Below are 25,765 nucleotides of genomic sequence, written 5' to 3'. Positions count from 1 at the left end.
CCAGAATCTCCTTTATATCTTTCGGTTATAGAGAGTTGTAAATCAGGTCAAGCAATGAAATAGGGATTCTTTTTAAACCAGACCTTGAAGTCAAACTCAGAATTATTAATCTTATAGCAATCTTGCAGAGAATATCCATTTCTCTCCATATAGAACTTCTGATCTTATAGAGATTATCCACTAAAATTAACCATGCTTGTCGCTGTATGAAAAAACGGATAGAATAGAAATATTGACAAAAGAAAAATCCTACAATGGCGGTTTGACTTTGACTGAGCAATAGACAGAGCAATCTGTGCATTGTTTTCATTTTGGTTTCAAATTGTAGTGACGTTCGACACAGATTATGGGCTGGGCTTGATAAAAACTAATTTTGGAAAGGCCCATCTACAAATGGCTTTTTGCTGCTATGTTTTCAATAAATCTATGCACGTCAATGGATCCAGGTCGATTACAAATGGAGGGAAAGTTTTCCCTTTGTTGGTAGACGATCGGAAAACTGGATATAAACTAAAAAGTTTCTGTTTTTATAGACGATGCAGAAAAGTTTCCTTTGCGTACTGGCTACAACTTGTAGGTGGCAAATTGTTTCTTATATAAAGTTCAATTCGAGACCATGATAATTGCGTTGGAACTTCATTGTAAATATTTATTGAATTGTAATTGTTCATTTGTGTGAATAGGAATTATTATTGGGTCTAATCTGTCAAGAGAATAACAAGAGCCCGCAACCAAGTAGTGTAAATATTTGCTAATGCAATTAAGGCGGCTGCGAAGTAATAGTTTTTGAATCAGTTTTTAGTGTTTTGATAAATTCAAAATTTTATATCTATTAATTGTACCGTTCAGTAACATAACTTATAAATTTTGTGGGTAAAAAAAGAAGATTCCTATAGAATTGAAAGGTTTATATCTCTGCTACTATATAAATAACTTAAATTCAAACTATGTATTATGATGACCCATAAATAGGACACAACAAAATCAATTGAAATATAAATTTCGATTGAAAGGTAGAATTAGGAGCACAATGATTGTGAGCTGCCGCATATAATGTCAATTTGTTTTATTTCCAACTAAAGATTCATAACAATGATAATGATACCCCCAAAACTACCATAATACAATGGTTTTTAATCGAAAATCAAATTAAATTGATCTATTTTGATCGGATTCGATTAAATCTTTTAAAATTTACTTACAAATTAGTTTGGTGAAAAAAATAATTTTCTTTTCAATTTTGGGATAGTTCTTAATAATAGTTTATTTAGTTTGAAATAGCAGAATTCAAACCATTTTAATTCAATTTCATACTATTCGAATTTTGGGATCATTACTATAATATGCATTTGATTAGACTGAAATTATGATATTGGATTCCACTAATCAAATGCTGAACCCAACTACAAACCAAATCCCTGTTGTGTTTAATGATTTTATGAAATACATGTTCCCACTTGTCATTCCCACAATGTGGACCCAACCAGCATTAAAGGTCACCTATATTACCCTTTATAGTCCCCCACCACTTCTACAAGGGACAATTTTTTGTTTAGGGTACCCTTAACATAGATGGGGCCACATCATAAATTTGAAGGACTCATATTATATGTGATGGGTGTGAACATTATTCAATTATTTTCCATTTTACCTAGCCTTAAACTTTAGATTCTTGTTCTCAACCATAATGTCCAAAACAATTTGTCAATAGTGCAACTATATTACTGTTATTGTTATTTATTACAATATCAACCCTACTACTTGATTGTGTCAGGACAATGTCAAATAGCTGGCTTATTATTGGTGGAAAACTGACACTTTTGAAGTTTGCCATTGCATTTTGATTATAAAGTGAGTTGAAGGGTGTCGTTTATAGATTTCTTTTATGAATTATTTCAATTATATACTCAAATTCATGACAAGGGTATTATTGACGTTTTATAAAGTATAGATGGCGAGTGTATAACGTCAAGTCTTAGAAAAAAATAATTAATTTCCTATTTAAATTTTATAAAACTAAATTTAGCACAACAATAAGAAAAATTGATACAAATTTGTGGGCAGAGATTTTGGAAGAAAAAGAGCTCTTTACAATCACAAAGGTCAGCCGAAAGTAGCTTTCCTGATTCCCAAAGGGGACCGAAATCCAAACAAGTAGGAACCGAAAACAACATTTTGTAATTTAATAAAATAATAAAAATTAAAAACCAGCGGTGAAAATTATAATTGACGACATTTCATTTCTCAAATGCTTAGGTGTAAAGTTTATAAATGGCTGTCACTTTTGTGGCCCAATGGGCCCCCACTCCACTTATGTCTTCTTCAACATTTGGTTCGGCTCGTCAGGTGGTCAGCAGATTTTGATTTTGTTGGCCAATAATTCTTTTTTGGATCTTTTCTTTTTTTAACCCAAATAAACTCGGATTTCGTAAATTGCTATAATGAAGGTGTTTTTACAATTTACGTGTGAGATTCATAATATTTATTAATTTATTTATTTATTTGAGATGATTGTTAATTTCTAACCATGGCTGATGTGGAATGGACCGTCTTGACATGAAGAAAGGAAACACTGGCTTCTATGCATCCATAGATAACCAAGAAGACAACCTGGAGAATAATTGATTCACATTTTATTTTATTTTTTCTTTTTCCTATTTGCAAAAAAAGAATAAATAAATAAGAAAAACAATATTGATTGGGATCATTCATGGGTTTAAAATGGAGAGAAATTAATAAATGAACCAAATAATAATTAATTAGCAATAATATTGATAAAATCCAATTTCATAAGGATATTCAAATAAATAATAACGAATAAACTTACTCAATCCAGTCTAATTATCAATTGAAACCACACATATAATTTTGATTTTGCATAAATTTATTAACAATTTGAAGATTGACCTATTTAGAAATCCAGACTGCAACTCGAGTCAGTAACACTTCAGCAGCCTCATAAATATCTATTTAAGTTCTTATTGAAAGCTACAATTTGATCAAATTAACCCAATAATAATTAAGTATACTGATGATGCTAATTAGTTTCAATATGATGCTGACACATGACCACTTGCACAAGTGGAGTTCTTTTTCTTTCTTTTATTTTTTAAATAATTTCATTTTAAACTTTAAATATATAGAATTTTTTTTGGTAGAAGGAAAAAAAAAATTTTGTGCTTCTTGTTTATATTCTCACCCAGTTGAGAACGCTCTAACCTCCACCAACATTATTGATTTGAATAGATTTAGATTACCAACCTGATACAAGAATATAGGTTTAGGACGTGTGACATAGACCTCGTATGCATGCCTTAATTAATTAATTAGTTTAGTTGCTAATCTTATTACTTTTAACAATGTTTGGTGGGATTAAACACTTTTTTTTATTCACTTAATTAGTTTATTTATTAGTATTAAATTATTACAATAAGGTGAATTGTTTATACTTTGTAGTGACAGGTTTAGTTAAATTATTAAATGTGCGGATGTTTATTTTTATTGTACTAATATTTAATTCAAGTTATTTTGTTCATTAATTTAATAATTTAATAATTTTAATCACTTAAATTATGGATTTTTAAAATTTTAATTAAATGAATTTTTGGTTTTATGAGTAAATCCAACAAATTATATTTAAAGTTATTATTTGAAAATATATAAAAGAGAGGAATGTGAAAGAACACACAATACAACCACAAAAGACATCAAAAGCAAAGTAACTTTACCTTAAAAGTAAGTGGAGTTTGCAGAATTATTATGCCCACTTGTTTCCCGATCCTCGGCAGAATAGAAGCCATAATTTTGATTGAAACCTTAGAAAAAGCAAACCTTTTTTATCAGTAAATAAAAATTTCAATTTCGAATGTTAAATGATGTTATGAAATTACACTTTAATTATAAAAGTAAATAACATTTTTGTCATAAATTATTTGTTTATACAATAAGCATTGATTAATTATAAATTAATATGAATATTAATTAAGAAGTCAATAAAGAGTACAAAAGTGTATACCTAAGGTCATATTGTGAGTAAAAGAAAAGCAAGAACAAATATTATATAAATAAATAATAAAAAAAAGTATCCGATGTTATTCGATCTTATATTGTTAATTTTCTTCTCCAATTGGCCAAATTGAGTGCTATAGGGACACTTGAAAAGAATTTCACCTATGAAAAAAATAAAATAAAATAAAGATTCCCTCACCGCGTTATAGATTTCATTTTTAATAAGTTATTTGTCAACTAGGACACTTGCATCTTTATATTATATCTTTTTATATTGTAACCTTTTTTTTTTTATATCTTGTATATTAATTAAACTTCAAAATCCAAAATCTAATCTTATAACTACTGTTAAAGAAAAAAAAAAAGACGCAATTGCACACCAATGTATAGCTTAGTTGTAAGTGCATACACGACCTGATAATAGATTCAAATTCGAATCATCTTCCCAATACCTAAAAAAAAAAAAAATTGAAGTACTAGAAAAGATTTAATTACTTCCCACTAATTTGTTTTGTATAAATAGCTAAATGCACGTTGGCGTACATCTACAGTGAATATGATAACTAAATCTCCCGTATATTGCCACTTAATTTATAGCATTTTTGGCTTGTATTCCTCTAAAAAGTGTTTGATTTAATTGATTCATGCAGTTAATAGTTATTTTGTACCTAATAATTACTGGCTATCCGCTATCTGCAACCGTTATCAGTGATTAACTGGTATAAACAACTGAACCGAACGAGCTCCGAAATACTATATATAGAGCATGTATTATTTTTTATTGATTTTGTGTATATAGTAGGCTGATACATCAACTGTAAGTAAGTGTTTTCTTATATGAAGTAGTTGTGAAATGAATCTCTTGAATCATATTTTAAATCCAGACCACAATATCGAATTGGCTTCATTACCGAATCAATTTGATTAAACTTGATTGAATTTTATTAACTAAGAGTTTTTACTAACTTAGTCAGTTAAGAAAATTTTTCTGATGCATATTCTATAATGCTATTTTGATTTACTAAACGTATATGCGAGTTAAAAAATATACAATATACAATAATTTGAGAAAATAAATAATTTGGAAAAGCAAACCTACAAGTTTACAACTCCATCAAATAGGGAAGGGGGCAAAAACCAGTTAAATATTTTCGATAATTCGATCCCATCTAATTTTAATTATATGGATTTTGAATATTTAGAAATAGATGTCTAATAAGTATGAATTTATTATTTTAAATTTCAAATTCTGCTCAATGTTTAAACTTTTATATAGAAAATCAATTAAATATGTTTAATAGACAATTAAACCGACATAAGTGGACTACATCCTTCAAACTTTGCTTATTAGATTTAGGGTTCAAATTTTGGAATTCCTAAGCTATTATTTTAATTCTAATATTTCTCTTTTTATTACCAATAAAATTGAAAGTGAGTATAAAAAGCGATAAAAATTAATTTTAAAAAATTGTAAAAAAAATTAATTCTTATCTATTCTTATATTAAATAAATAAGGATAAAATTAAAAATAATTAATTTTTCTTGATGATAGTATAATTTCAGATAAACTAACTCTTAAAAACTAGAGGTAGTTAACAGTCAATTAACCATTTCGCTCATTGCATGGTTGGAGAAAAAAAAATTAAAACGTTAAAATCATAAATACTGTGGGCCTGTGGGGCGAAATGATAGGCCCACTTGACAAAAAAAAAGTTGAAAATATGTAGTCATTTTTGTGGTCCCACGTCACCACCCCTGGAATCGGTAAATGGCTGCCCTCCAAAATGAAATAATGAATCTCTTCCGTTTGTTTTTTCCATTTTCTCTTTGTATTGTGAAAGGTAGGCCCCACTACGTGCAAAGCTGACTAGGCCACAGATTCCCTTCCATTTTTTTTTTTTTTTTTTACTTATTAGCACTAATCCTGGAGGACTTACTTAGAGAACCTTCTAAAAATTATAATGTACCCTCTTTTCTCCTATTTACCCACTTCAATTTCTAGAATCTTTATAAAGAAAAAAAAAAAAAAGTTAAATACTATTATTATTTTTCATCTCCAAAATTCACTCGCAATTGCGTAACTATTTACATCTCTGAATTATAATTAAATGAATATATAATTAACTTTGATATCAATTATTATGACTCATAAGATAATCAGACTTTAAAAATTAACTGTTGAAATTGAAAATTTTAAATTTATATAAACTCTACATTAAATTTCTATAATAATTTCAGTATGAAATTTAAATAAATTCGTAGATCTTGCCTTGTAACTAAAATGGTAACACAATCCTGAAAATAAATATCTAAGGAGCTGTTACCTTTTTCGAGTGGAGACATTTATTTTCATACATTGAATTATCATATGTCTATGTAAGACCTTACAATAAGTTTCATGAATAAAATATTTGTACTAACATTGAAATTAAAAGTACAATATATAAAAAGGTTAAATACATGAATTTTACCATTTTAACTCTCTAGTATACCCTAAATTTTATGAATTATTTATTATGCACTAAAACTTATAAATTTTAATAATATTGTACACATTTCTTTTAAAAAAATAATTTTTAGAATTTTTGAATTTGACATGATATTACTTTCGATATAAATTTAAAATTTTGAAATAATAATTTTTACATTTTTTAAAAGTCTAGTATTTGATAGCTGTAATTAATTACAAGATAGAAGTGTTTGATGTATCGTAATAAAAATTAAGATGGCTACAAATTAAAATAGCAAAATATAATGATAAATTTATATATTTTGCTTAAAAACAAACAATAATATGTAAAAATTACTAATTAATAGTGATGATCTCCCTTTTCATCTCCTTTTCCGAGGATTGATAGGTGAAATCGTTAAGGTAGCCAAACTCTTGCTAATTGAAAAATATTATTATTTGTTTATATACATATATAATTAAGCATTTGAATATTTTCTCTATTTAGATTCACAAAATGAAGGTTAATTAATTTCTCATTTGTCTTTTTTCAACCAAACTTCTTCACCAACAGAAAATTAGTTGAAAATAAGGTAAAAAGAAAAAAAAAGAAAAAGAAAGTGCAATTCCTGTTCGTGATAATATTGTCATCCATCTTCATCATCTTCATTATTTTAGTGTAAAGACATGCATATTTTTATTTACTAAATCTGATTAATTATACAGCTGACGTATAGGTAAATCTTTTATAAAACCGAAAATTGAAAGGAATTCAATTCTTGTCGCTCATAATATTTCCATAGGAAAACGAGTGGAATCTCGTTCAAAATTGATCAATACAAGTACTGATCGATCCAACATTAACATATATTTGTAAAAAGAAAAATTATAACAAATTTTGTGATGAATCTGAAATTTTAATTCTTCCTTCCACTAGCAAAAAAACCAAGAACAAAGAGAATCAAGAAAAAAAAAAAAAATGGAGAACTACAGATTAAATCTGCTTCTGGTATAAAATTTTGAGCCACATAAAATAATAGCTTCAAAAACTTGCCCATTTCTTTGCATAGCATCAGACCCATTTCTTTGCATAATAAAATATATAATTCTACAATTTTTTTAGATTTATATATTTATATAATTAAGCGAACTTGAAGGTTTTCAATTCTGGGCCATTCATGGATGATAATGACTCTCTCTCTCTACAAGGCGGCGACAGTCTCCCCTTTTGTGGCGATGACTTCCTGTGCGGCGGCGGTGGAGACTCCAGCTTGTTTCTTGGATGCTAGTGAACACTTCTCTTTCCTTTCATCTTGGTTCATTTGCTGTTGCCTGCACTCCAAACTGCAAAAAGCACTATCTCCTCTGAAAAAAGAAAGAAATTAATTAAAATCCAGATTCATAATTATTAAAAGAAATAAATATAAATTACTGATTTGATAAAAAAAATATATACCTGTACATGTAGATGTCACGGCCGGGAACTAACCGGCGTTTGCAGAGAGAGCAAGCTCTCAAAAAATGAGCAGTTTCCAAGAAATCAGCAGAAGCCCTTCTGTGGGTTACTCTTGGTGATATATTAGCAGCAGCTAAGAGCCGTTGATCTAGCTGACCAACCATCTGTTTGTGTAGATCAGATGGTGGAGCTGCTTCACAACCATTAGCGTCTAGATCAAAGGTGATTTCCGATAAGCTTGTTGTTCTCTTGATTGGATGTCTGGTTCTCTTCCCTAACAACATCTTGTACAAAATTTCTCTTCTTCTTCTTTTGGTTTTCTGTAGAGAGGGAAATCTTGAGAGAGAGAGAGAGAGGGAACGGAAGTGAAGGAGAAGTTGAGATTGGGGAGATAAAAGAAGAGCCAGAAACCGAGGAGTGAATCTCAGCCGTACATTTAATTAGTGATTTTATTTATAATAATAATAATAATAAAGAAAATTAATCCACGTCATGTTTATTTTTTTGAGCTTTGGATACTCTTGCAGTCTTCACTGTTTCTTGCTCCAGTGACAGCAGTCAAAATCTAGTGAGATTTATTGTCCAATGAAATTGTAACATGTCATATTTGATAGGATCTCAATTTTCATATTTTGAGTGGGTTTGGTAAGTTTTTGGTTGTTGAGTTAAGAACATGGAGATGTTTCTCTATATATATATATATTTATTTATTTATATTTAATAATATGTAATAATCCATTGTCATAACCATGCACAATACTTTATGTTAATTTATGCCTGTCCTTCTTGTGCTTACCCATTTTCATGTTAGTACAGGCAAAAACAAAATAACAAATTATTTGACAACTGGAGATATATTTTTCCATTTATTAAATGGTATCATTATATTTATTGAAATATATTAATTAGATGGTAATTTAATTAGTCTTCTCGCTATTACGAGAAGTGTAAAGTATCAAATTTGAACCGTCCTTTTAACCACAATTATCGCAATTATAATACAGAAAAAAGCAGATTAATAATTTAATTAGTGGGTAATGATTTGATTTATGAACCGTACATTGTGATGGTCACTTTTAAAATTAATTTTCAATAATTTAGCAACACTATTACAAATAATTATAAATTTTGGCATAAGCATGTACAGATCCCTATAATTAATTATAGGAAGTCAGGAACTACAGTGAACAAACAGTAGATCTCTACATATTGTAACTAAACCAAGCCTGAAACATATGGTAGACCACAAATATCTACTATATAGTATTTGGCCGAATTTTAAAAAAATCTGTGAGCGAGGGCATTAGGGTAATACACAATAATAATAATTTAGCGAAGATAAGAGATAAAAATCTAATAGAGTAAATTTAAATTAATATAATAATATATACAGGATGTGAATAAACATAAACTAAAATATAAAAAATCAGCAGGTGCCTGCAATGCTTCCATTGTAGATATGTCCTTGTCTAGTGTGATAAGTATGTATTAGAGTAATAATATTGCAATAAAATGAACATTATGAAATGATGCTTTTTAATTTATTCTATTTTTTTGAAATGATTAATTGAAATATAATTAACTTATATTTTATTACATTTATGCTCCGTTTATTTTCATAAAATAAATTATATGAAAATAACTTGCTGAAAAATATTTTCATGGAAAATATGACTTATTTTCTATTGTTTGGTTGTAATATTAAAAATTAGTTAAAAATATTAAAGTATTTTATCTCATAAGATCATAAAAAATATTATTAATAATATAAATTTTATAATTCAAAAAATTTATTTAAATATGAAAAGAATGCGAAAAAAATTATAAAAGTCGTCAGTAGCCGATGATGGTATCCGGTGGTGGTTGTTAGTGATAAATGGTGACCGGTGGTAATGACTATGATGATTAATAAATTAAAAAATATAGATTTATAAGGTTTGCCAATATTCGAAAAATATTTTATTCTCTCGAAAATGGAAAATTGTTTTCCTTAAAAAATGACTTAATTTTCCTTTGATTAAAAAAATATTTTATGTTAACTTATTTTCCTAAACGCCCAAACAACAAAAAATTGTAAAAAAATATTTTCCTGCAAGTTTTTTTTTATGGAAATAAACGGATTGGGTTTTAAAAAATATCTCTTTTAGATTTTATTTCTAAACCACCGTCAACCATCTTCTTTGGTTAGGGGTGGTTTCTTTTCATCTCTCTCTATCGCTTTTTTTTATTTTATTTATTTTTTTAATGATTTTTAAACATATAATCGTTCGGAATAAAATTTGAATTTAGTCTCTCAGATCTGTAGATATTGAGTGTTTTTGCAACCCTCTTAGTGGGGTTATTAATTTATTTCCTTTCATAGAGTTATTACTCATTGTTGAGAAGTTTTTATGTAGATCTTTTATTTCTCAGGTAGTTCAAAAGATAAGATAGATTGTTGGTTGCTTGTGGTTCGAGACTTTAGATCTTCAAGTTCGGATAAGTTTTTTTTATCAATGGAACCTAATAGTACGGCCTGTTCCTCGATTAAAGTTTGGTATATTAAACTCTGCTACGAGCGTCAGTTGCAACAAGTTTTCAGAAAAACAATATTCGGGACAATACTGTAAAAAATTTCTTTTGTCGTCCTATTTGAAAATGGACTAGTTTTTACCTTGAAGATTAACCTCTTCGGCCAAGATAAAAAACATCTCTAAACAGAAAATTTCAATTTTCTATATTTGTATTTTTCATTCCTGTCGAAATATTATAATTTACTCAACTTATATTTATTATTAATGAATTACTAAGTTTTCAAAAAAAAAAAAAAAATCTTCTTTTTCTCTTTTTTTTTCTACTTAATTTAGATTTTTTTTAAACAATTATTGTCCATATATATGAACTCATGTATGATTTTCAACTATAATAGATTTTTTAATTGGGGTTGATTATATGCCTAAATTTTAATTTTATTATTAATTATTGTTGATTTTAGATAACACATATCCAAACTCCCAAATCAAATGGTTAACGTGACATATATGTGTATGATCTTAGCTAAAATAGTTCATTACTGGCGGATAGGGAGAAAAAAAACGAGTGAGAGGAAGTTTTATGTACAATCAATTGACATAATTTGAAGCACTAGCTAGTCATAATTAAAAATAAAATACATAGTTATTAATTCATATTTAAAAAAAATATATATCAAACTGAATTAGTTGAAATTATTATTTTTTAATCATAACAAAATAATTAATTGCTATTTGTCTTTCTAGAGGTGGGAGAAGTTAAAGAAGCACTCTCACATTATTATGATATGAAATAAAATATCAAACTATATAGAATCTTATAATTATAACCTTATGCAAATACAGTCATTTAGTTTAATTTAGAGCTAGCTAGCTAGGGTTGAGGTAGCTCCTGGTCTGCTCACTTCACTTGTTGGTCTAATATATAACCCAAAAAAAAAAAAAAAAAAAAAAAAGCAAAATTAAATAACTAGTTACTATAAATTATTATATAAAATATAATTCTCATGCACATGCATTTGCCTGCTTATTCTCTTACAACACAAGTATTTTTATGACATTATTATGATTTATAATATGTGAAAATTACAAGCACCGCTCTCAATGTGACTAATATATATATATATATTGGCTTTTCCAAAAATTTTCTTATAGTAATAAAATCACAAACAAACACTTGAAATTATATATATATATATATATATATATATATATATAATTTCAAGTGTTTGTTTGTGATTTTATTACTATAAGAAAATTTTTGGAAAAGCCAAAATGGGGGGTCAGGTCAAGTGCTCTCACTATCAAAATTGATTAATGGTATTGACCAATCATGCAAAAGTTCAGAACAATTTTTAATGCAAAAATATCAAGCCAGCAAATAAATTGCTTCTTGTATTACATCTATATATAATTAATTATAAACAATTTTTATATGCATAAAATCTTCTTAATGATTGAAAAAAAAAAGGATAGCATTTACATGGGTTTATTTATAAAATTTAGAATTTAGAATTTAAAATCTAAAATTACCATACTGTATCAGTAAACTTTTATATAAATACTATCTTCAGTCCGATGTAGAAACGCAAATATATATTATATGTTATAAGTTATTTATGCATAGTTAATTATTTGAAAAATCGAGGAGTTTGAAATGATAATTGCATTAAAAAAAAAAGAATAAACAATATTCTAGCATAGTAATTAAGCACATTGAAGTGGAAATTAAAGTAAGGATCTACCCAGCCCTCCATTATCAGATTAAAAAGATGTATAAAATCTCAAGTTACATTTTTAAAGTGTTTGCTTCTTTTTAAGATGGAGAATATGCTATAAAAAATAGAGTAAAAATATGCAAATAAGCTGGTTGAAGCATATAACTTTATCACAGTGGAAAGCAAGATTTTTTATTTTTTATTTTTTGCTTCAAAATATAGCATATCATCACCCATATGTTATTGAAGATAGGAATCAAATTAAAGAACTTCTGAAAATAACAATCAGATCTCATATGGTTTTGATTGGCCATACCATATATATCTATCTGTATATCTCAAGATTTTCTTTTTATTGATTTGATCCAATCTTGACTTATTTGGGTTATTACTTTCAAAAAAAAAAAAAAAAAAAAAAAATTAATCTCAATTCTAATTCAGTTTTTGAGCTAATTAGTAATACAATCGATCTTCAAATTATAGAATTACGTGGCTGCTCCAATATTGAATAAATATAAAGTAAATAAATGACATATAATGAGAAAAATGAATTAATAAAAATGATTTAGGCAATTTTATGTTAAAGTTAAATTCAACTCATTATAAACTAATTATTAAATAAATTATTAATTAAATTTGACTAATTTCTCTTAGTGATTAGATTCTTAACATAGGCATATTGCATGAGGGAAGTTCCCGTGTGAGTGTTGCCCTGATGGATCCATGTATAATCATCATATGCTTGTCAAGTGATCTGACTGTCACTTTTTAATATAATACCAGAGTTTGAGACCCGAATATATATTAAATGAGATTTTTTTTTTTTTTTTTGAATGAGTTGGAAGTCTAAATTAAAAAAAAAAAAAATTCAAATTAGACAAATTCGATTTTATAAAATTTATCAGTTTAAAGATAATTTGGACTCATGAACAGGTTTAGCAATTTTATATTTGCATTAAATTAATGGGACAGAGATATCATTGTGAACACTTATAAATCACAAGATGACATCATAAAGGTAACAAGATAATAATATGAAAGATGATACAAGTGAAAAAAGAAAAATGAGTACTTGGTTTTGAAAGCACAAAGCAATCTAGCTAGGAGCTGCAAAGTGCATAAACTCAATTGCTTATTTAATTAAGAGAATGTGAAGGAGTGCTTATTTTATGTTCATACATCAATTTGGACCAAACAAAGAAGAGATGGGTGCTAGCCAAGTCACCTCTCAGCACTAAACATTTTGAAAATCACATAATTAATTAATTGCATGTTAGCAAGTTTCCTTTGGTTTTGAGCCTCTTTTATAAAAACAAATAATAATATATTATATGCATTACAGATCCCTTTCATGAAGGCCCAGAATTTCTGTGATGATATATGAAAAAAATTATGCCACACAAATCTTGACCTCATTGCTTTTTGTTTAGTGTAATGGATTTTGATCTCATTGCTTAAATTAATTTCTTAGCAGCAATCAAGGAGGAACCTTTCTTTTTATTTATTTTTCCTCAAAAAGAATGATTTGTTCATCTATTTTTCAAATTTGATGTAATTCTCATTTATTAGTTGATGTGGCAATGGGATTTTTACGCTCATTTTTATTTCTATTTGTTATTTATTTTTTATACAAATGACATTTTGGCTATTGATTTCGAAATTAAAATGTTTTTTTCTTTTTAATTTATTTAAACTAATAAATTGTTTTGAATTCGTAATTTCTTACATTGTACATTATGCAATAAATTCATACAAATAATAATTGTCAGTCCAAATTGATATAAATGCCAATTACAGTATTTGGGATTTGTCGTTTCCAGCTTTATTGTCTGTTCTTCTGATAGTATATTTCTTGTATTTTTGGTGGTCTTATACTAGCTTTTAATTTGTTTTGATTTTTTTTTTTTGAAAATAAAGTTGTTTTGATGTTGATAACGAGAAGCACATCAATTGATAATGATTGCACCAAAGCAATTCCTTAAAATTAGACCTACTGATTTAAATGAGCCATCAGTTCCGAACTTTTGAATCCACACGTTAAATCAACAGCTCGTTAATAGAACAGATATTTATAATGGTTCAATTTGGATTTTCTCAACCAACAGTTTTCATTAATTCGATATAAATTGTTAAAAAGAAAATGATATCTCTACTATATTATTTACAATATTAATTCAATCCATCTATTTTTCATTAAATAAATCAGTGATACATCTATAAGAATTCGATAAATGCTTGAGCAAAGTGATTGCTTAGGAAATAAGAATTTCCACAAGTGGTCATACAGATGTTTGGTAGCTTGCTTCCTCAACAATGACTATCACAAGCAAAATATCTCCATATTATTATCACATTATAGGGCACCACCCACCAATTTAAGCATAAAATCTCTATAAAATATTAAAATATATTATATATTATTCTTGTGAAAACAAAAATTAGAATTTAAAATATTATTTTATAATTACTGAATTGAAGCTTATTATAAATATGAAAATATATATTTATAAAAGGAAGAAATATGTTATGGGAATTTAATTTGTATTAATGATTAATGTTAGGCAGTGAGATGGCATCGGACAAAAACTAATGACGCCTGCAAAAAGGCTACAGCTGTACTGTCACTTCCTTCTTTGGTGGTGGATTCCACTTAACTCTTTCTTCTTTTAATCTAATTTTTTGGGCCAAATAAAAGCATTTAACTGTTTTTTTTTTCTCTTATCTCCTTTTAGGGTTGAAAAACCAAGTGGATGGAAATAATATTATGAATGAATTTTTCTTTAGACACGAAATTCATCATTGGTTGAAAAGACTTAAATTTTAAAAAATATGAATTATAAATTTATAGAAATGAAGAGAGAGTTCAAACCTAGGACCTAATTTTCTCAGAGTATATTAAACATCGTTTGTTCTATTTATTTGCATTTAGTTGAAGGAGTCTTATGTTTTGTCATAAGATAATTACAAAAGGGAAATCCCAGGTTTTGAAGCTTGTCTTAATTGAAGTCCCATCATAGAATCTTGTAACCTAAGATGCAAATAATTTAAAAATTTTAATTCAATCCTATATGAATATTCTTTTTATAATCTTATTCAATTTTTGACCTTATAACTAATTAGGTGTTCCATGTTCTTTTATGTAAAAATGTAAGGAACAAGTTTTGGCCTCAGGAAATATATTTTATGAAATATTTTTGGGTAATTCTTGATATTAAAGACATTTGAAAAAAGAGTCTTTATTGTAGTGAAATTATTCAAAGCTTGTGTTTTTTAAAAATTGATTTAATAATTCTTCTATTCTAATTCTATCTAACTATTTAGTGATTCCATTAATATGTTTAAAGTTTTTTGAATATATTCCAAATGCCAAGACCAATTGATTTTCAGTTCATTGAAGAAACAAAAGAAATTATTTTTTCTGGGGACAAGTTATTTTCCAGGCAAAACAGAGAATTGATACTATTAGCAATATCAATTCTAATTGGTTTAAAGCTTGATGTAACCATTGTTGATCATCCATTCCAGACTCCAGTGGTTGTTCACATTCTTAAGAGTCCAATAGGCCCATCCAAAACTTGCACGCCCATATACCTTTAATTGGGCCTTACAAAATCTCTGGTAATCCTCTTTCGTTGCATTTGAAATTCCCCACTCTCCCACCCATTCTCCTACAAATCCAAAATAGAAACATATAAAAGCATTATTCCATTAACAAACAAATAATCTTCAATTACAACAATCCCTTTTTTTTTTTTTTTTTTTAATAAAAACCCTTTTAGAATTTCTTTTTTTGGAAAAATATTTGAAATTTTTTCACAATTTAGACAAATGCTTCAATAATTTGATTATAAAAAAAAAAAAAAAAAACTCTAAATTAATTGACGGGTGCATACCGACGAAAGTGAGAGGTCCGTCTGATGTAGTAGCATGGTTCAACTCAGCTGAGCGATTAGTTTTGATGAAATCAATATTCTGTTGAACAGTCATATTAGGGAAGCGACTATAGTAATGAACATCAATCACAATTCTTGTTAAGCCATTAGCCAGAGGGAAGAGCTCTCTTGGTTGATCACTTTCTCCTAGCTTTAGCCTACTTGAGATAATCACATAAGTTGCAGAAGAGTGTTTGCGAACTGCATTATAACCAGCCATGTAATACTTGGTGACACTATCTAGTGTTGCTCTTGGCGCTAGAGGCTCGTTCATTAGCTCAATTGCATATAAGCTTGGGCTCTTTGAATACCTGGAAGCTAAAAAATCTATAACACCAACTGTTTGTTGTATGTTCTCTTCCGTTAATCCCCATTCTTGAGACCCATCTCTTGAAGAACTGTGCTCCCAGCCGTTTTGAGACCCTGGAGCTGCATGTAAGTCGAGTATAACCTTCAATCCATATTTTCTGCAGCAAGTATATTAGTATATTAGCCATTATTATCTAACTCTGGACTCAAACTCATGAACGTATCTACTGAAGGTAGTTGAGATATATGCAGGGTTTTATTCACATACGCTGCCCAAGAGAAGGCATTGTCTAATGCTTGGAGAGAGCCTCCTACGTAAGGCTTTGGAGGTGTTAGGTCGCTTGCTATCCACCAACCAACAGGTACTCTCACAGCATTTAGCCCATTTTGATATATGAATTTGAAGTCATCTTCTGTTATAAATGTGTTCCAATGTTCCTGAAATGACATTATTTAAAAACTTGTTTGAATGAGCTTTTAAAGAGTTACTAATTGGAAAAACATGAAGGAACCGTTGTCTTACTCGCATAACTTTTGGGGCTAATTCTGGACCATATCCATTAGTGACTTGAAACTCTCCATGCATACTTCCAACAACAGTCATTATAAATACTGATGGATCATCATCTCTCCATGTACTTTCGCAGCCATAATCGGCTGTCACCAATTTCTCTGTCTTCACCTGTACTTACAAATATATATATATATATATATATATATATATATACACGTATAACTGTGGACAGGCAAAAGCTCATATTTTACATTTACAGAAACTAGCAACTGAAGAATCAAATCACCTGCAAAAAGAACCCACTGGAAGCTTTGATTCTAACTCGTGTAGCATCTTTATGGTATCTAACAATCTTGAATGTCTCTAATCTCCCTGGTTTGTTGGATACAGCTACAACATTAGTCCCATTGCCATTTTTGTCCAATCCCATGAACTGTTTGTTGAACACCCTCAAATTGAAATTGGTCGCGTTGATCCTCCACAACTTCAATTAAAGACATGGTTAGTGAAATCATTAACTTTAATGCGTAAAAAATAAATAAAACATCATTATTATAATTATTTCAGAAGTACCAAAAAAGGAAAAAAAGAATTAGAAACAGTAACTTAGTTACTTTAAATGTTTCCCGGTCTGAGGCAGATGCCTGGTCTGCAACCATTATAGTTCCTCCGCCTGACTTAGCGCCGAGATACTTCCCAACGGTAACTGATTTAAACTGAAGTACAGTTCCATCCTTCAAAAATTAAATATCAAGAAATTAGAAAGCAGCAACTAATGGCAATGTAAGAACACACGCACTAAGATTCCTCAAAGAAAGGAACAAACCAAGAACTCTTTGTTGGGGATGCCATCAAAAAGAGAAGGCTTAATCCATCCTTCCGTAACAAGCCAACCTCCAAGACTAACGGCTTTAATTTTAAAGCTGGGTTTGACTGATCTCCCATTGGAGACAGCTACAATTAAAGCAAATACAGTACTTATGGTAAGCACCTGCTTTAGTGAGCAGATCGCCATTTCTGTGTTTATCTTGTGTGGTGTAGCTTTCCGCTTTTTGTATTTATAAATCAAGAATTGGAACACATGAAATAATTAATTGGATGGGAATCTCTAGAATTGACTTTCGTTCATCTTGATTATTAGCAAAACAAAGCGAGAACATTAGTTTAATGCATAAATCCTGGAAGTTAATGCCCAGTGGTAGCGATCCGAAACTCCGTCCAAGAAGAGCAAGCCAATCCTGACTTCTTGTTGCTTATTATTTTTCGATTTACGCCACGAGTAGCAGTGGAGATCTGTATTTTTACTTTGTCCAGATATTATAGTTTTTTTTTTTTTTTAAATTCCTAACGAGGGGAACAGCCCCAGAAAAAGAAATCAAGAACTATTTTTCCATTCACATTATATTTTTTTTCCTGTATTCAAAAGTAAATTAAAAATGTTTGTATCCATATAAACTAAAAGAAAATAATATCAGAGGAAATTTATTTTGTTCTTTTGCTAGTTATCTTATACAGGCATGGATGGTTTTGTTTGTTCATGATCAAACTAAGAAGATGAATTTGGAATGCTGGAAATATACGAAACATGTGTGATGTTCGCATCTAGAGCTTGATGTAACCATTGTTGATCATCCATTCTAAGCTCCAATGGCTGTTCACATTCTTAAGAGTCCAGTACGCCCATCCAAAGCTTGCACGCCCATATACCTGTAACTGGGCTTTGCCAAATCTCTGGTAATCCTCTTTAGTTGCACCTGTAACTTGCCACTCTGCCACCCATTCTCCTGCAAACCCAAAATACACATTCAAAGTCATTATTACTCATTTATCTATTAACAATTTCACTAATAATAATCATATATGCAGTAGTAGTTTTAAGCCTTTTAAGCTTCAAGTTAAGAATAATTTTTAATCAAAATATTTAACACGATAATTTTTTCAATAATAAATTCGTACCGACAAAAGTGAGAGGTCCATTTGATGTGGTGACATTGTTCAATTGAGCTGTCCGATTAGTGTTGATGAAATCAATGTTCTGTTGCACACTCATATTATCAAACACATCGGAGAAGAGATTATAATAATGAACATCAATTACTGTTCTGGTTAAGCCACTTGCAAGAGGAAAGAGTTCTGTTGAGTCAGATGGTCCCAGCCTATTTGACATAACTACATAAGCTGTAGAAGAGTATTTGCGAACTGCGTTGTAACCAGCTTGGTAATACTTCGTCACCATATCTAGTGTTGCTCCTGGTGAAAGAGGCTCATTTATTAGCTCAACTGCATGTAAGCTTGGGCTCTTAGCATACCTAGAAGCTAAAAAGTCTATAACCCCAACTGTTTGCTGTATGTTCTTTTCTGTTAATCCCCATTCTTGAGACCCATCTCTTGAAGAGCTGTGTTCCATGCCATTTTGAGAGCCAGGAGCAGCATGTAGGTCGATTATAACCTTCAATCCATATTTTCTGCAATAGAAGTATTTGATTATCATCATCATCGTCAATATTATTACCATATTAGTGTAAATTAAGAGGAATTTTGTTTTTGAGATAAAGGGTTTTTGTTTATTACTCTGCCCATGAGAAGGCATTGTCTAAAGCTTGCAGCGAGCCTCCTACATAAGGCTTTGGAGGTGTTGGATCGCTTGCTATCCACCAACCAACAGGTATTCTGACGGCGTTTAATCCGTTTTTAGATATGAACTTGAAGTCTTCTTCTACTATAAATGTATTCCAATGTTCCTGAATGACATCAGTTAAAATGAGCAGTTGAAAACATAACCTGCTATGTTTAACTGTTAGTGTTTATCTCTTCAATTAACTGTCCTTTAACTGCTAATTTAACAAGGAATTGTTCTCTTACTTGCATAACTTTTGGGGCTAATTCTGGACCATAACCATTAGTCACCTGAAACTCTCCAAGAAATCTCGTTCTATTAGTAAACTGAAATACAGATGGGTCATCATCTTCCCACGTACTACTATCACCTGCATAATCTGCTGTCACCAGCTCCTCTGTTTTCACCTGCAATTTTCCTTTCATATCATGCAAAAGCTCATATTTTTATATATGTTCATGTACAGAAGAAAGAAGAAACAGCAAATAACCTGCAAAAAGAATCCATTGGAAGCTTTGATTCTAACACGGGTAGTTTCTTCAGGGTTTATAACAATCTCAAACGTCTCTGATCTCCCTGGTGTGTTGGAAGCAGATATTATATTAGCTCCATTGCTCTTGGCGTCCAAACCCATGAATCGATTATTGAAAACCCTAAAATTGAAAGTGGTGGCATTGATCCTCCATAACTTCAATGACAGAAGAAAAATACATATTAATAATAACTCTAATAATACTTAAAGAAAATAGAAATAAAAATTACTCTAAACGTTTCCCAGCCTGAAGCAGATGTTCTATTTGCAACTATTAGAGTTCCTCCACCTAGTTCTGCACAAAGATACTTTCCAACTGTGACTGATTTAAGCTGAACTTCAGTCCCATCCTGGAAAAATTTTTTAAAAATAAACTTAGTTTCATGAAACTGCAAACAAAGTAATAATGAGAGTTCAAAACGACAAGGCAATTCACAAACCAAGAAATTGTTGTTGGAGATGCCATCAAAAAGAGAAGGTTTAATCCATCCTTCTGTAACAAGCCAACCTCCAAGATTAACTGCTTTAATTTTAAAGCTGGGATTTAGGTTTACTCTTCCATAGGAAAGAGTTTGCATTAAAGCTAATACACTACTTATGATTAGTAGCTGCTTTATCTGGCAGAGAGCCATTTCTATGTTTCTTTCCTTCTTGTTTAGTTTTCGTGTGCAGGCTTCAGGGTTTGATTTTCATGTTTATATAATCTAGTAATCTAAAGGAACAAATGAAGTCAATATCTAGAAATTTTGACCAATCAAGTATTGAATTCAATACTTGATTGGTCAAAATTTCTAGATATTGACTTCATTTGTTCCTTTAGATTACTAGATTATATAAACATGAAAATCAAACCCTGAAGCCATATATATATATATATATATATATTGAGTATTAAGCATTGAACATTTCATTGTCAAAGTCTTGATACACGGTGACTGGTGAGGTTTTTTTCTTTTTTTTTTATTTTTTTTTTATTTTTTAGAATTCTTTATATATAAATTAAAGTTTGGTTCTCTTCCAATATCACTAAAAGCCAAACCATGGAATGATTTTCACTTACTATAAGAATTAATTAAGTGCTCCACTTCTTTTTTTTTTTCTTTTTTTTAAATTAAAATAATTTTCACTTACTATAAGAAATAATTAATTGCTCCACCTCGCTCTTTCTTTTTTAAATTAAAATTTTCATGTTGATTGTTAGAACATATTTGTCATAGTATTTCATTAAACATTAAATGGAGTAACGTTTCATAATTCTGTTCAATATTATAAATATTATTATAAACATTACCCTATCTAATATTATAAATGCTCGAGATAGTATTTTAACATTAATCAAAAGTCTAATTGCCGCATGAAAAGTTGTTGCCAATGGATAGTTTTTTTTTTTTTTTTTTTTTTTTTCAATACGAAAGAAAATCATATTTTGGTTCATAATTATTAGAGTTATTGCATGCAATTACAGTTCTTTAACACAATACATGGAGCACACAATGTTATAATCTAATGGTAAGTGCATCCATGATCTGACTATAAATCCATATTTAAATCATTTTTCTTATACAAAAAAAAAATACTCAATTTGTCTCAAAATATAATTCGTTTAAAATTTTTGCACAAAAATTAAAGAATTAATTAATTCTCTTAAATTATAACAAAACTAAAGATAAATTCACGATAGTTACTTGTGAAAGTAGTTATTGTATCTAATGTAAATAAGGGTAACATTAAAAAAATATCATTTATTATATTTTAAATACTCAAAACGATTTATATTTTAAAACAAAATAATCATCCAAAAAGCGATATATATTTTCAACAAAATGAATACAATACATGAAAACTATAAAGCTCGTAACCGCAGTCCATTCAATTAGATGAAATAATACAAGAATATGGAGGAGGGTTTGAATGGTAATAGCACATTATATTTTGCAAACAGAGCTCTGAGTGTAAATTAGCTAAGTTTGAAGAATGACTGGAAGCATCCAAATTAAGGCTGGGCCAATGAAACTATCTAGATGACCCCGATTTCACTCCATGGAGAAAAAAAAACACACACACAGAGGAGAAATTATTAACTACATTAAATTAATGAAAATAAAAAAAAATAAGTGAAGACTAACATTTCATAATTTACTTTTTAAATTTTAAATGCGGTATAAATTTATATCATTGAATATCATAAATGATAGAGCTAAGACTCTATTATTTAAAAGTTTTAGATAGCGTAGATTTTACGTTAGTGTTTAAAATTTTAAGAAAGCAAATCATCAAAAATTATTCTTTTTAACATTTAATGAAACATTAATAAAACAACTGACAACTATCGAAATAATTAATTTTATTTAATATATCCTAAAAAGTTAAAAATCATGTTAAAAGCTGTTTTACTTTTATTGTTTAGTTTACTAAATGATGTGATAAACATAGTTATTAAGAATATTTTAGGAAAATGAAAGATTCAACAAGAAAAAAAAAATCTAAAGAAGATTAAAAAAAAAAGATGACAAAACATTCAAGAAGTTCTAAATCCATGAGACTAAAAGCAAATAAATTAAATGTTGATGATATAATGCAGTATTTAAAATTAATTTTTTAAATATTTTTAATTTTTAAATTATTTAATAATATATAAATATCTAGAATTATAAGTTGAATGATAAATGATGTGAGTGATTTTTGTAATTAACTTCTAGAAGGTTTGATTTAAGTAACTAATGAATATACAATTTTCATAGGCATGTATTTTTTTTTATAAAGTGCAATATATAAATTATTCCTAAATTAAGACTCCTATTAGATACAAGAAAATAATTACAATGATCATCTTCCTAATTTACATAATTAATTAACAAAAAAAGATAGACCAACATGAAATGCATCTTGAGCCCTAAGAAAAAATTTGGACCAATGTCAAAATAATACCATGAGTTGTTAGACTTGTAAACAACTTTGAAATTCAAAAAAATTCCATATTATATTATTTAATTCTTCAAAATTTCAACTATTAATTTTCAATTTTAACCAACATCACTCCAATACTAAATTCAATTTGTTATTTTCGTGCTTTATTTTCTTTCCAATTGGGAGAAATTGTATATCTAATCTAACGGGACACACGGACTGCTGACAGCATATGGATAGCCATAGGCTGGATTACAGCTGATCCACACTTCCAATCCACCCCATGTGAGCACCGACGTTTCCAGCTGCAATCAATCACTACTTATGTTCTTTCTTCTACACTATGTCCCACCACCTTCGCTTCGACCTCGTCGATGGACTTCCAATCAGAACGCGCCACGCTTAAAAAAGAAAACCATAGAGGGTCTGTATATTCCCTAAATTTATGAAACTGCCACTTCATGCACTGTTTTCACGTCTGCTTGTTTACACTAGAACATTCCTTCACGCGCTATCACCGCATTAGCTTTACTTTCTTTTGCCAATTAACTTTCGATTTACATTACTTACCTCTTCTGCTTCTTATTTCAGTTATCATCATTTCTCTTATAATCCACAGCCTTAAAGTAGAGGTACAATCTCACTAAAAATTTATCGCTCTCGAATCTCTGTGAACTCCAAATCCAAAAGCGCAATGGCTCGATTAGTGTTGCTGCTCGCGCTCTGCGTGCTTCCGGCCATCGTGAGCGCCGCCCGCCCTGCAAGAAATCCATTTGAGGTGGAAGGCCGTGTCTACTGCGACACTTGCCGTGCTGGTTTCGAAACCCCCAAAACCACCTACATCGCTGGTATAACTTCTTCTCTTGTTCATTTCCACCGCATCCACATGTTTGCTTTTGCAGATTGCTAGATCTGTTCTGTTTGTGTTTAATTTTGCAGTAAACTTGAACCAAACCTTGAATCTTGATTCTTAGTGTTACTCTGTCTCGATTAGTCGATAATGTCAGTATAATTTAGATAATTACTGTTTTAAATTAAAATTATAAAAGAAAATCTAAGGTTTAGTAAGAGTTTGACTCGTATCCTTTTAGATCTGGTCATCTACCCACTTCTCCCTCCACAAAATTAATAAAATAATAAAGATGTGCTTAAGATCAGTTTAAAATATACTATTAAACTTAATTAACAAGATAATCAAAAGTAACATAGAGGAAAAATGTAACATTTTTGTGGTGGAGATTTTTAAGTATATGTTCTTTTGATTTTAGGTGCAAAGGTAAGATTGGAATGCAAGGACAGGAAATCAATGGAGCTTGTATACAGCAAGGAAGGAACAACAGACTCCACAGGTACCTATAAGATCTATGTAGACGATGACCATGCGGATCAGCTCTGTGATGCTGTTCTAGTTAGCAGCCCCAAGAAAGATTGCAGATCACCATCGTCAGGCCGTGATCGTGCCCGCGTTATCCTCACCAGCTACAATGGCATTGCATCAAACAAACGCTTCGCCAATGCTATAGGTTTCGAGAAGGATGATATAGAGTCTGGTTGTACTGAGCTTCTCAGGCAATACCAGGAATATGAAGATTAAATTTTATTTTCTTAAAATTTAAACAAAAAAATTGAGTTCTGTTGATTATGAATTGTAGTTGCTTGACCTACATATTTGTTTATCTATATTGTTATTATCGGGGTTCATGTGTTCTTTAAGCTTTTGGAGGACTGTTAATTTCTTCTGTTAATGGACATTTCTTGAAGCTATAATGTGTAGTTGCATTTGGCTTGAATATGTTATATTTATGTATATTACAGTGTTTTATTTCTTTTTATCCATCAAATTGGCGGGCTAAAGCCTTGTAGTAGAGGACCAGATTTTGTTAGAATACGGACGAGGACGAGTTTTTTTGAAGAAAATAAGATGATTTGAGGTCTTTTTGAGGGGACAATATTTGGATAATTGTAAGCGGTTCATAGCAAGAAAACGTTTCCGTTAGAAAAAGGGAAAAGATTTGTTATTGTCTGAATAAACAGATTAGCAGGAAGTTTTCTCTATAGGGAAATTATTGTCCGAATAAAATGTTTCCATCCAAAGGAGAAATTTCCTTAATGGTATTTAATTTTTTTTTATTTGAACTATTCATTATTAATTAAACAAATTAATAAATAAGTAATTTTTTTAATGTGTTTTACGCGTACGGTTTTGTACTCTTTTTGATAATTGCCTTGTCGGCTTGTCCAGTGTCTGTCTGGCGTTCCTTGTTCCGTATCCAAGTCCGTCCAATTTAGCTTATCATTAAGGGATGTCTAAGTTTTAGTTTTTTCAATCGTTGAGTTTTTATCAATTTGACTGAATTAAAAGAAAAGTGTCCGCTGATAATAGAAAAATTCTTTGAAAGAGGCTAATAATAGAAAAATAAATGCTAAAATTGACTTTACTTTACTTTGTACGTTTTATTTATGTTGAGAAAATTTATTTTTTGGACATTTTATTTTTATAGAGAAATTTTCCTAATATGGTAATTTCCAAATAAATTCCAAAGCAAAAAATTCAATATACCCTTGCTTTGACTTATAAATTAAACGTTAACTTTGGGAGTATTTAAAAAGTGACAGATATTATTGTGGTTGATATTTAATATTTAAAAATTGACTGAACCGTGCATTAAGAAAATATGAGATTCAAACACATTATGCACATAGATTAAATTTCACCAAAAAGCTTATGCTTAGCATTTAAGTGTGCACATATAGTGTGCATTAAGAAAATGATATTTAATTTTTTTTTATTTTAACTTTTATTATTAATTTGA

General features: G+C 29.3%; 4 protein-coding genes across 4 annotated transcripts; 1 reads left to right on the top strand and 3 right to left on the bottom strand.

Annotated features, from left to right (window-relative positions):
• Window positions 1-7,437: 7,437 nt before the first annotated feature.
• On the bottom strand, window positions 7,438-8,295 carry LOC105638839 (FCS-Like Zinc finger 5). The gene is made up of 2 exons (XM_012222710.4): window positions 7,914-8,295; window positions 7,438-7,822 (listed from the first exon to the last, which is right to left on the bottom strand). The coding sequence occupies exons 1-2, from the start codon at window positions 8,195-8,197 to the stop codon at window positions 7,660-7,662; spliced, it is 447 nt and encodes a 148-aa protein (XP_012078100.1). The 5' UTR covers window positions 8,198-8,295; the 3' UTR covers window positions 7,438-7,659.
• Window positions 8,296-15,512: 7,217 nt separating this feature from the next.
• On the bottom strand, window positions 15,513-18,001 carry LOC105638838 (putative glucan 1,3-beta-glucosidase A). The gene is made up of 7 exons (XM_012222709.3): window positions 17,723-18,001; window positions 17,511-17,630; window positions 17,183-17,380; window positions 16,906-17,064; window positions 16,651-16,820; window positions 16,035-16,540; window positions 15,513-15,809 (listed from the first exon to the last, which is right to left on the bottom strand). The coding sequence occupies exons 1-7, from the start codon at window positions 17,909-17,911 to the stop codon at window positions 15,628-15,630; spliced, it is 1,524 nt and encodes a 507-aa protein (XP_012078099.1). The 5' UTR covers window positions 17,912-18,001; the 3' UTR covers window positions 15,513-15,627.
• Window positions 18,002-18,322: 321 nt separating this feature from the next.
• Window positions 18,323-20,739, bottom strand: LOC105638837 (putative glucan 1,3-beta-glucosidase A). The gene is made up of 7 exons (XM_012222707.4): window positions 20,486-20,739; window positions 20,276-20,395; window positions 20,004-20,201; window positions 19,759-19,920; window positions 19,468-19,637; window positions 18,853-19,361; window positions 18,323-18,680 (listed from the first exon to the last, which is right to left on the bottom strand). Exons 1-7 carry the CDS (start codon window positions 20,675-20,677, stop codon window positions 18,499-18,501), a joined length of 1,533 nt encoding a protein of 510 aa, XP_012078097.2. The 5' UTR covers window positions 20,678-20,739; the 3' UTR covers window positions 18,323-18,498.
• Window positions 20,740-23,502: 2,763 nt separating this feature from the next.
• LOC105638836 (pollen-specific protein C13) lies at window positions 23,503-24,759 on the top strand. The gene is made up of 2 exons (XM_012222706.3): window positions 23,503-23,800; window positions 24,221-24,759. Exons 1-2 carry the CDS (start codon window positions 23,647-23,649, stop codon window positions 24,544-24,546), a joined length of 480 nt encoding a protein of 159 aa, XP_012078096.1. The 5' UTR covers window positions 23,503-23,646; the 3' UTR covers window positions 24,547-24,759.
• Window positions 24,760-25,765: the final 1,006 nt, after the last annotated feature.

This window comes from Jatropha curcas, chromosome 9 (assembly GCF_041381405.1).
Source record: "Jatropha curcas cultivar XTBG-Jc1 chromosome 9, XTBG_Jcur_1.0, whole genome shotgun sequence".
Classification (NCBI taxonomy): Eukaryota; Viridiplantae; Streptophyta; class Magnoliopsida; order Malpighiales; family Euphorbiaceae; genus Jatropha; species Jatropha curcas.
Note: the sequence above shows the minus strand (reverse complement) of the source record. Positions and strands in the feature narration are given on the sequence as shown.

Excerpts from the sequence above, each read along its gene's own strand:
- LOC105638839 (XM_012222710.4), bottom strand. The coding sequence starts at position 8,197 with ATGTTGTTAGGGAAGAGAACCAGACATCCAATCAAGAGAACAACAAGC. Across the intron at positions 7,823-7,913 it reads CGTGACATCTACATGTACAG|AGGAGATAGTGCTTTTTGCA; the intron begins GTATATATTTTT and ends TTCTTTTTTCAG.
- LOC105638838 (XM_012222709.3), bottom strand. The coding sequence starts at position 17,911 with ATGGCGATCTGCTCACTAAAGCAGGTGCTTACCATAAGTACTGTATTT. Across the intron at positions 16,821-16,905 it reads TAGCCCCAAAAGTTATGCGA|GAACATTGGAACACATTTAT; the intron begins GTAAGACAACGG and ends ATGTCATTTCAG. Across the intron at positions 16,541-16,650 it reads AATGCCTTCTCTTGGGCAGC|AAAATATGGATTGAAGGTTA; the intron begins GTATGTGAATAA and ends TACTTGCTGCAG.
- LOC105638837 (XM_012222707.4), bottom strand. The coding sequence starts at position 20,677 with ATGGCTCTCTGCCAGATAAAGCAGCTACTAATCATAAGTAGTGTATTA. Across the intron at positions 20,396-20,485 it reads TCTCCAACAACAATTTCTTG|GATGGGACTGAAGTTCAGCT; the intron begins GTTTGTGAATTG and ends AAATTTTTCCAG. Across the intron at positions 19,921-20,003 it reads CCAATGGATTCTTTTTGCAG|GTGAAAACAGAGGAGCTGGT; the intron begins GTTATTTGCTGT and ends GGAAAATTGCAG.
- LOC105638836 (XM_012222706.3), top strand. The coding sequence starts at position 23,647 with ATGGCTCGATTAGTGTTGCTGCTCGCGCTCTGCGTGCTTCCGGCCATC. Across the intron at positions 23,801-24,220 it reads CAAAACCACCTACATCGCTG|GTGCAAAGGTAAGATTGGAA; the intron begins GTATAACTTCTT and ends TTTTGATTTTAG.